This window comes from Lepidochelys kempii, chromosome 2, assembly GCF_965140285.1.
Source record: "Lepidochelys kempii isolate rLepKem1 chromosome 2, rLepKem1.hap1, whole genome shotgun sequence".
Taxonomy (NCBI): domain Eukaryota; kingdom Metazoa; phylum Chordata; order Testudines; family Cheloniidae; genus Lepidochelys; species Lepidochelys kempii.
Window position 1 is genome coordinate 179788403 of NC_136381.1, and position 11468 is coordinate 179799870.

An 11468-nucleotide genomic window follows, 5' to 3' on the forward strand; every position below is an offset into this window, starting at 1 on the left:
AAATCCCATTGGATCTAAAAGACCAAATCCAAATTTATGGCAGAAAGGGATGTGCAGTTGTGAGCAAAGAATCTTCAGAGGACAGGTGTCCACCAGAAAAAACTTCATCACGATAGGCACTGTTGCTGGCACTTTTAGCGAAATACCAAGAATTTAAGGGATATTAAGAATAATTTACCATCTCATCCTTTAAAGGTGACCTTTGCAAACAGATTTCAAATGCACTGTTAGGACCAGGTGAGAAATCCAGCATGAAATAAAAGAGATTCTCCAGCAATTGTCTAAAATCACCCATCACAATTTACAATGGCATTACTAAGCACTGGACCACTGTTGTAGAATGCTGAAGTATTTTCAATGTAGGCAGTTTCCAGTGCTGTCAATTTGGCACCTTTCACAAGCACTAAATTCACATTAAAAGAAAAATAGAAATTTCAAGTGATGCTAAGGGATCCCAGTCTGAGGAAATTCTTGGCCTTTGGTATGTCGAATGCATTTGAAGTTTTTGACTTATTTTGCATGTCTGCTCCTAAAGTACTCCAAACATCCAGTGCTATCTATTGGAGTTTGGGGTGTCAGAGGAATACAGGATCAAGCATTTGCCATTTTGTAAGGAAAAGCCATTTAAATCACAAGTCTCGTATATTAAAGTGATTCTATCAACTTCTGTTCATAATTGCACATTAGATAATATGAAGCTATATTGGGCCATATGGAAGCTATATGGGCCAGATCCTCAATGAAGCGCCTTTGATTTCCAGCAGCTGGAGATCTGGCCCACAAGTTTTTTACAAAGCACATGAACACAGTGAGAACAATGATATCAAAGTCTTCAGCTCTGGCACAAAGCTCATTGTTTCAAGTAAATTCTCTGGTAGCATAGAGAAAAGTTACATGTGAGAAGAAAAAATTAGAGACTACAGAGCACAATTTATTCAAAAAGGATAACAGACAATGGAAACGTGATATGCAATCTACAGTAGAAGAATGAATGTCTTTACTATCTGTGAGGTTAATGTATAGATTTCAAAGTCCAACATTAGGTCTCAAATGTCAAACAGATCCTCTGTCAGTTAAATGAATTATTTTCTTTTAAACAGAATTTAAAAGCTACCAAATTAATATTAATATAGAGTATTTGAAAATACCAATGTAAGCTCACCCTGAAAAATACATTGAAATTTCCACCATTTCTTTGCTTGAATTAACTGGCTCTCAGTTGTAACTATTTAGCTATATTTGTTCAGATCTGATCCCTCTGAATAGAAATGTCTTGGGCAGATTTTGTAGTAAGTGTTCTCCAACTGGTTTTTGAATGTTCAATTCTTGACATCTGATTTGTGTCCATTTATTCTTTTACGTAGAGACTGTCCAGTTTGGCCAATGTACATGGCAGAGGGGCATTGCTGGCACATGATGGCATATATCACATTGGTAGATGTGCAGGTGAACGAGCCTCTGATAGTGTGGCTGATGTGATTAGGCCCTATGATGGTGTACCATCAAATTGTAACATTCCAAAACCAGTTGGAGAACACTTCAATCTCTTTGGTCACTCAATTACAGATCTAAAAGTGGCAATTCTTCAACAAAAAAACTTCAAAAACAGACTCCAAGGAGAGACTGCTGAGTTGGAATTAATTTGCAAACTGGATACAATTAACTTAGGCTTGAATAAAGACTGGGAGTGGATGTGTCATTACACAAAGTAAAACTATTTCTCCTTGTTTATTTCCTCTCCTACTGTTCTTGTAAAGTGCTGGAAAGGACCCACCTTGATTATCACTACAAAAGGCTTCTCCTCCCGTCCCTCCACCCCACCCCACCGCTCTCCTGCTGGTCATAGCTCACCTTTCCTGGTCACTCTTGTTACAGTCTGTATGGTAACACCTATTGTTTCATGTTCTCTGTGTATATAAAATCTCCCCACTATATTTTCCACTGTGTGCATCCAATGAAGTGAGCTATAGCTCACGAAAGTTTATGCTCTAATAAATTTGTTAGTCTCTAAGGTGCCACAAGTATTCCTTTTCTTTTAGATAAGCAACGTGTTTTGAAAAGTTAAGTTGGACCAAAACAACAAGTAGCTCCACACTGGAAACTATAATTGACTTGGAAATTAAGGATCTGATCTTCTTACAGTGTCTTATGCAAAGCCCATTGAAGCCAAAGGAGAAAATCCCATTGGCCTCAAGGGATTTTAGATCAGACCTAAAGTGAGGCCCGAAATTTAAAACTGATTTTGCTCATGCATCTGCACAGCCACTTATGCAAACACACATTCTGCTTATATATGTACAAAATTCAGATTTTATATTAGATAGACACCCATCTAACCATGTACAAATGCAAAAAATGATATGTGTTTGCAAAAGTGTCAGCATATAAATATGACTCCAATTTTTAAAAGCATCTAATGAGAAATGCCAGAAATCATCATTAGTTTTTGCAAAGCACAACATCACTGGGCAGGAAGCTATGTAAAGGTTTTTTGAATACAAACAAGACTTGAGTGAGTAAATCATTTGGTAAACCTACTGGTCAAGCCCAATCCTGTATTCCTGGGTGGTTTTGGTGCGTATGGAATGTAAGATTGAGCTCCAAATGTTGAACTAATTAGTGCCAGAGCATGAGGATCGAAATTGAAAAGAACAGAAAAATCAATTCCCTAAATTGGTGACAATTTTCAAAATGAGGGAAAGTTCTTTAATGAAGGAATTTTTCTTGGTTAGGTAGTCTAACGTCTCAGCTGTCTTCATTGGCTTCTAAATTTTTAGATATTTTAAATACTTTTTGACACAACCCTAGTTACAAGGTTACAGTTTGGTTCAGTTCCAAATCGTTTCAGAAAACTCTAGACTAGCCAGACAGCACAAAAATAAGCTGGAATCATTTTAGAAAAGGAACCTTCACAAGCTTTGACATCAGTGGGACTACTCACAATGCATAAAATTAAGCACATGTGTAAGACTTTGTGGGAGCAGGGCTTTAGTATTTATTAATATTTGTGTCTCAGTTGACTAAAGACAATGGCTGACATTATTAAAGGAGCCTGAATTTGAAAGGGATTTGGGCACCTAAATCCCTTCTTGCTGCCTTTAAAATTTCCAATCAAAATGTTTTGTGGCAAATAGGCCAATTATTTTGTTAAATGGGCTCTAATTGTTCACCTCTAATTAAGTGTTGGAACAAATGGAGAATGCACAAGATACATGGTGCCCATTTGGGGACCTTTGACACGACTGAAATATCGACAACCTTCCCTTTCTTCTTTGTGATGGACATTTATAACATGAGAATCTTGCCTCGTTCTGCAGAGAACACTTCTTTGGCAGTTAGCTGGGTTGGGAACCTTATTCTCTTGGTTGTATCCCACAGTGACAAACAGGAGACAGAAATTAGAGGCAGTAAAAGTGTTTTGAACCTGCTCACTTCTTGTGATAACTAGTACATTGAATATATTGTTTAAAAAAAAGTATTATTTACTGTCACCCATATGAAACGAGCAGACAGATTTTAGTAGGGAAGTATTTTTTGGCCTGGTTCAGTACTTATTATTTCATTCACACAAACTCAGGGATCAAAAATATTTTTATCTTTTCTCGTTCGGACTTTCAATAAAATATTTTTTGTTCTGTTTTATCCAATTTATAGCAGGCAGCAATTTTTAAAAATTGTATGAAGTGACAAAAATTGATGATTTTTGCAATTTTTTTTATCAGCTCTATTCCAAGAGTGACTAAATTAATACTGTGGCAGAATTTTCTGCCACAGTATTAATTTAGTCACTCTTGGAATAGAGCTGATAAAAAAAATTGCAAAAATCATCAATTTTTGTCACTTCATACAAATAGGTATTTATTTGGGTAAATAAAGGGGAGATTTTCAAAGTCACAAATGTTTTGAAATGAACCAGAACATAAAGATCTACTCAGCATTCATTCAACAAGTGTTTAATATATTTTGTGTTTGGAAGCTAAGTTAGTAGGCACTCTCACAGATTCTAGTGTTCCACAAAAACCTGCATTCAATTCAAGCATGTAAACTTCTGCAATTCTAACTCCCTAAAGCTCTAACTCAGAAGTGGACAATTTACTCCTATCTTCAGAATTTAATAGGCAGTAACAATATATTATAGACATAAAGTAGTTAAAATACATTTGGCAACGAGGTATAGTTCTCATGCTGAACTCAGAGTTAAGCTTGTGTGCTTGAGTGCAATTTGGAGGAATTGGATGCAAGAAATGAAATTGCCTCTCTTCCGCTTTCAAATCTGTGAATTCTTTCTTTATTGTTTCAAAAGCAAAGTATGCAATGTATAATGCAATTCTGAATTTACTTAATTCCTAACAAATTCATTTCTCTCTCCAAAATGAATCCAGAAACACCAGCAAGACTTAATGGCAGCACGATTCAGGTCCTGCCTCCTTCTTCTGAACAAGATGGGAAAGTATCATACATGTGCCTCATTCAGGATTTTTACCCAAATGTTATTAAGGTGACTTGGGAAGACGGCACGAAGAGTGCAGAAGAAAATGCAGTGCATGAGGAAATTTGGGACCCTGATGCCAATCAACAATCATACTCAATAAGCAGCTGGCTGACCGTAGATAAAAATAGCAAGAATTACAGCTGCAAATATCAACATGAAAGCAAAGACGGTTCTGTCCATATCGAATCTCCAGGTATATACTATATTATTAAAACTAGTTCTATATATATTTAGAGAGTTCACTGTTTCTTTACAATAAAAGAATAAAATCTATTACTGTTCCTAAAAGCATTTGCGCTCTCCAGTCCAATATTAGCTTCCATCTCTCCATAAGCTGAAGCTTCTCCATCAAAAGCTCAGTTTTGGCTCCTCTCCCCCAGTTTAAAATCTTTCTATAATGAATGAAAATGTTGGCTGAGCTCCTCAGCTAGTGTAAAGCAGCAAAACTCCACTGAAGTCAGTGGAGCTCTGCAGATTTACACCAGCCACGGACCCGGCCTACAGTGTTTGGTTTTGAACAAGTGATACATATTGCAACAAAAGTAATAACACACACAGCATCTAACTTCTTACAGCAGACCAGAAGAATTACACAAAACAAAATCAAAAACATAATCCTTTTCTCTTGAATTAAGAGAAGTAATTTCTGTTTGGTTCTTATCTGAGATACAATAAATTAATTGCAGCAGATAAAAATGTCTCTCTTTCAAACGTAATGGAAAAGAGGGGTTTATTGACCATCCCCCTCTTGCACATCAAAAATACCTAAGAGATGGGCCTTAGACTGTATCCTCATCAGGATTATTTTCTTCTGTCTCTTGTACAGCTAATAGGCAACATTACCACTACCCGGAATGCCAACAATCTCAGGCTGCCTCAAGCTCGAGACAAAATCAGGCAGCCAGGTTTTTATCCCCCGAATATACATACACATTGCAAAGGGGCAAACTCAACTGAGTAATTGGGTGGGACAAAATGCATCTGGTTCGACATAAACAAAAACTTCCATACACAGAAAAGCCAACGTCCAGACCCTGCAATCAGATCTGCTAGTCCACACTCTGACTCCCATGTAAATGCCAAAGATTTCAAGCGGGCTCCTAACAGGCACAGGGCTCTGCACTGCCTGAGCATATGCATTTTTCCCTGTTTTAGCTCTAGTTGGCTTTGCAAATCAGTTATGTGCTACTGAGCATTTATTCTGTGGATACAATCTCGGTGCTCATTTTTTAAAATATTAACTTTTCATATTTGAATCACTGTAGTTATAATACTTTCACCATCTTTCTCTTTGAACTTCTATCAAGAAAAGTATGCCTTCATTTTCAACAAGAATCCCATTTGACAATTAAAGTCCTCTTTACATGTTATGCTTTTATCCTTTCAGACACCCCCGTAGTGTCTCAAACCACAGAAGGTTGTATCAACAAACCTGAAAACGGCACCATGCTTTCCACAGGTAATTCTGTCCCAATTCTCATTTTCTATACAATACAGTTAAGAATTAAGCACCATTTGACATGGTTAAGACAAAAATGAAAATATTCTCTCTTTTTAAAATGTCCAAACATAATTACTCTAGATGTGGAACACTGCTGTAAGCATAGGCCCCGACTCTGCGGGTGCTCCGGAGCTGGAGCACCCATGGACAAAAAATAGTGGGTGCTGAGTGCCCACCAGCCACCTGCCGATCAGCTGTTTGGTGGGCCCAGCCAATCAGCTGCTTGGCAGCAGGTGGGAGGCATTGGGGGGAGGGGCCGGAGAAGGGGGGAGGTAGAGGTGGGCTGAGGGCAGGGCGCGTCAGGGGAGGGGGCAGAGCATGGTGGGAAGAGGTGGGGCAGATGCTGGGCCATGGGGAAGGGGGCAGAGCAGAGAGGAGAAGAGGCGGAGCCAGGGTGGGACCTTAGGGGAAGCAGTGAAGTGGGGTGGAGCACCCACCGGGAAAGGAGAAAGTCGGCACCTGTCGCTGTAAGTTAACATCTGCTGTGGGTTACCAAAAGGGTCCAAAACCTAATCCCCATGGGCAGCTCAGGTTACATGCTGTAGCAGTCCTGCTGAAATACATGTTTTGGTGGGATTTGTTGTGCTTTGTTAACATGCCTCATGGGTCATTGTTCTTTAAACTACATGTGCCACTGGTCCTTAATCTAATATTTAACATGTTAAATTACAAAAAGTATTCAAAGCCAAACTTTTCAAATGGGGCGTAAAGGTGCTGAAAGCTTGAAGACCCAACTGATTTCAGTGTCATTTCAGTACTTCTGAAAATCAGACCACTTGATTGATCAGCTGCTTAGATGCAGACTCAGAACAAACGGAGGCACCCAGGTCTGAAAATTTTGGCATAAAATCGTGGCAACAGCCTATTTATAAGAAGCACTAGCATTCTGCTTACTCCTGAGCAGACACCAGCGATAATAACACCGAGAGTGCCTCTTTGTGTCCCTCAGCTCTACCATACCATGGGAAGGTCTGATCAGAACGTAGACCTCTTTAGAGGACACAATCAGATATTGATTTATGCATAGTCTGATTAGGTGGTATAATTACGGCAATCAAATACCATGTATACCTTACGCTATCACACATGGTTTTACAGTTATTTTTCTTTGCGGCTATAGAATATGCAACATTAACCACTTGTTGTTGTTTTTTTGTTGTAGATATTACAGACAGTTTCATGCACAGGACGGCGTATTTAATATATATTGTCCTACTCCTGAAAAGCACCATGTACTACGTCATCGTACTCTTCTTCATCTACAGGATGCAAAGTCCAATCAAGCACCGGGGAAAGAAACCTTAAACTTCTCCTTACAACTTCCAGTGTCAGCATTTGTGTCTGAAATTTATTTTGCTTTGCCATAAGCCTGTTCATAAGAAACACCTTGCTCTAAATATTAAGACTTGCATTTCAATTTGATTTGGTTGGCCATTTCTCTAATTAGCACAGATGGCTTCTTCTGCTTGAGAGCGAACAGTTTTATATGTGACCATATTTCCTATTTTATTATTTTAATTTTGTAACTGTGGAACTTCAAGGGCTGAGGCTACACTCCTTGATTTCAATGGGAATTTTGCATCACAAAGTAGTGCAGACCCAGAGGATTTAGCAGTACAATAAAGGACAGATCTACACTTAAAAAGCTGTAGCTCTTTAGTGAAGAGCTTCTCCTGTTGGCATAGTTACTCCACCTGCTGGAGAGGCAGTCACTGTGTCCACAGGAGACGCTCTCCTGTTGACATAGAGCTTATCCTGCTGATCAGCTGCTTGGCGGCAGGTGGGAGGCATTGGGGGGAGGGGCCGGAGCGGGGGTGGGAGGTAGAGGTGGGGTGAGGGCAGGGCGCGCTCAGGGGAGGGGGTAGAGCATGGTGGGAAGAGGTGGGGCAGATGCTGGGCCATGGTGAAGGGGGCAGAGCAGGGAGGAGAAGAGGCGGAGCCAGGGTGGGACCTTAGGGGAAGCAGTGGAGTGGGGTGGAGCACCCACCCGGAAAGAAGAAAGTCGGCACCTGCAAAGAAACCCTTATCCTGCAAAAAAACATGTGCACAAAAAGAACTTTTTGGATGTGGAAAGGTCAACTGCATTCAGTGAAGTCAATGGGAAAACTTGTCCCATAAATATTTGCAGGGGTGGAGTCCTCATCTGTAACTTAAAATGATTTGACACTTCATTTCCACTAATTGCATTTATTTGCTTTATAAAAACAAAAACAGGCTTCTGAAATATGACTAATTTTTTAATTGAAAGATTAATGGATTTTAAATAAAATTCAGCATTGCAGAATTCTGTCCAGTTTATTTCTTTAAAGGAAATCAATTCTAGAAACTGCAAGGAAGGGTTCTTTATTGTTCAGAGACCCATTTCTTTTATCCCCTGCACCCAACCATGAAACATATTTATATGGCTTTTACCACGGTAGTATCTGAATGCCTCACAATCTCTAATGCATTTATCCACACAACACCGCTGTGAGATAAGGAAGTACTATTATGCCCATAATACAGAGGGGGAACTGAGGTCTGTAGAAACTAAGTGGCTTGCCCAAAGCCACAAGGAAAGCCTGTGGTAGAAGAGAGAATTAAACCAGGGTCTCCCAAGTCCCAGGCTAGCACTAAGCATTAGACCATGCCTCCTCCCTTCAGCCCCAATCCTGTCTCTATCCCCATCTCTCATATCCACCCCTCCCCTTCTTCCCTATCCTCCCCCACATCCTATATCCTCCCCCCATGCCTATATACACCGATATGCCTCCCCTGCCACTCCCTCTAGTCCGATCCACCACCTGTTAACTCCAGTCCATTTCCTCCTCTGCTGTCCCACCTGTCCCGTCCTCACCGCACTGTTTCCTGTACCCCACTACTGGCAACCATCCCCACTCCCACTCTGCTTCTTCTCACACTCTGGTTCCTGCACCTGTCTCTCCCTGTGTGTCCCCCGTCCTCCCCCTCACACACACACACACACACACTCCTCACCCCTCTGCATTCTCAGTCAGGCTGATTCCTCCTCTTCCTTATCCCCTGGGTGCTAGCAGCGGGGGTGGAGAGTCAATGATCACACAGAAAACAGTGGGTCCTTGCTCTCACATCTGGTGCTAAAGTGGCCTGCAGCAGCAACAGTGTTGTCAGCCTCAAAACTTGAGGTTTTTGGCAAACACATGTGAAATGTAGCCCCCAAAATAACCCGGTTGGTGACACTGCTCCTTCCACACTCCCCCTCCCCCAGCAGTAACACTCTTCCCCTCCTCCCCACAGCGCTCTAGTGCATACATCCAAACCTTTCTAGGGGCTAAAGTGGGCTATGGAGATGGAGGGACAGATGAGCTAAACCTAAGTGGGGTCATGACCCCATGCGCTAGGTCACGATGCCACTTGGTAGGGGGCCTGGGGCAAACAGAGGATTGTGCGGGGTCAAAGGACAGTCCCACAAAATCTAGGACTTTTGAGAGTTCTGGTAATATAGTCTCTCCACTGCCTGCCTGGCTGTTTGTTTCCTGGTCCCCCGCACCTCCCGCCTGCTCCTCTTCCTCACTTGTATTGAAAGCAAACAAGCATGATGGCTAAGGATACAGCTATGTCACTGTTGTCACCACTGTCATGGGCCAGGAACTTTGCCCATTACACGGGCCCTGCTACCACGCAGTGTTAGACAGTTAGGTCACTTTGATCACCTGCCTCACATGAACAGTTCGTGACTTCGCTTTGAGCCAGTGGATCCAAAGGTGGCCGAGACCCATGACCATGCAGTGACTTGAACTGTTTTTACCACGACTGTGCTGTGAATTACGCCTCATTTTACCAGGATAAAATCATGCATAGAATCATGGCAGTGGCTATGGGCAGGCGGCCGTTCCCCTGGCTCTGCCCGCTGAGACTCCACGCCACCCACCATTGCCTGTGCAAAATGGACCTCACAATGAGGCCTCAACTCACGGCTCCTGTGCCGGCTCAGGCCCGGCTGCTTTCCATGAGCCAGCTGCAAACACCAGGCCTGGCCCCGCCCTGGACTCTACCTGCAGCCATTCCCCCCATACCACAGAGAGGAGGCACCGTTGGGACTGGGGGCTGCAGCTACTCAGCCTCTCCCCTCGCTCGCTGGTGCTGTGCTGCATGGGGGGAGGGGCACAAAGCAGCAGAGGAAATAGCTCCAGGTGGCAGGAGGGAAAAGGTGCCACCACCCTCTGGATGAAACAGGCGCTGGGAGCTGCTGCCCCTGTGCGCGCCATGGGGGCGTCATGGCAGCAGCCGCGGCTCACTCGCACGTGGGACAATTCGGGGTTTAGACCCCTCCCCCACATCCCCACCCAGCTGTGCACGCGCCCTGGTGGCCGCTCATGCACAAAGGCCACCCGTGGCAGCAGGGACTGGGCCCATCTGAATCACCCAGAGATCACCCAAAGGGTCACCTGTCGCCAGCTAAAGGGTTATTGGGTTGTGGGGGGAGGTTTGCTGCTGAGGCCTTTCAAAAGTCGCCAAGTCAGTGAAAAATTGCCGAGGTTGGCAACACTGAGCAGCGATTACAAGGAAAGTCCGGCTCAGCCCCCGAAGCACCAGCTCAGAAGCTTTGTGGGGATGCCACATGGGCAGACTGACCACACGTCTGAACTGGGAGGGCGCTAGCTAGAGCGTGCTTATTGCAGATGGAGTCTTCAGGTACTGGAGCTGCCCAACTTGAAAGTCAGCAACAGGAGGAGGAGAGAGGATGATTCTTCTATTTCTCTTTTATTCACTGCTCCTAGGTCCTAGAAGTGAGGAGATTTTGACCAGTCCTTACAACCTATCACAGAAACCACTGGTAGTCTATAGCCTTCCATATCCTATTTTATACTGTTATTTATCGCTCATCACTGAAGTGTCGGAGTGGTGATGCATTAGGGTGATCCCAGTTGGTATGAGCAAGGGTTATCTAGGCTACTACAAAAGGAATGGTGTTAAACAGCTTCCCTTCCTGCTGTTGCAAGTGCTTTGGAGGATAGGATTAAAATTGAAAATGATCTGGACAAACTGGAGAAATGGTCTGAAGTAAATAGGATGAAATTCAATAAGGACAAATGCAAAGTACTCCACTGAGGAAGGAACAATCAATTGCACACACACAAAATGGGAAACAACTGCCTAGGAAGGAGTACTGTGGAAAGTGATTTGGGCACGTAGTGAATCTCAAGTTAAATACGAGTCAACAGTGTAACACTGTTACAAGAAAAGTGAACGTTATTCTTGTGTGTGTTAGCAGGAGTGTGGTAAGCAAACATGAGATGTAATCCTTCTGCTCTACTCAGTAGTGGATTAATGCATGGGCTCATGGGCCCCATGCCCAAGGCCCTGTCCAATTTGGGGGCCCCCACAGGGGTGCTGGAACCTCTGCAGAAGTGGGGGGCGAATGGCACCGGGACTGTGACCCTGCCCCATCTCCTCCTCTTTCTCCCGAGTTTTTACCCCCTGCACCTCCGTACCCTTTCTTGCACGACCAAGTCA

The 11468-nt window shown here is 43.0% G+C and overlaps 1 protein-coding gene across 1 annotated transcript in view; it reads left to right on the plus strand.

The window, feature by feature from the left end:
- Positions 1–11468, plus strand: part of LOC140906149 (uncharacterized) — an 83755-nt gene that overhangs the window by 58303 nt on the left and 13984 nt on the right. The window contains exons 6-8 of the mRNA XM_078851326.1: positions 4383–4685; positions 5880–5951; positions 7156–7295. Coding sequence (XP_078707452.1) covers positions 4383–4685; positions 5880–5951; positions 7156–7295 — 515 coding nt within the window. The remainder of the gene's footprint in view (positions 1–4382; positions 4686–5879; positions 5952–7155; positions 7296–11468) is intronic.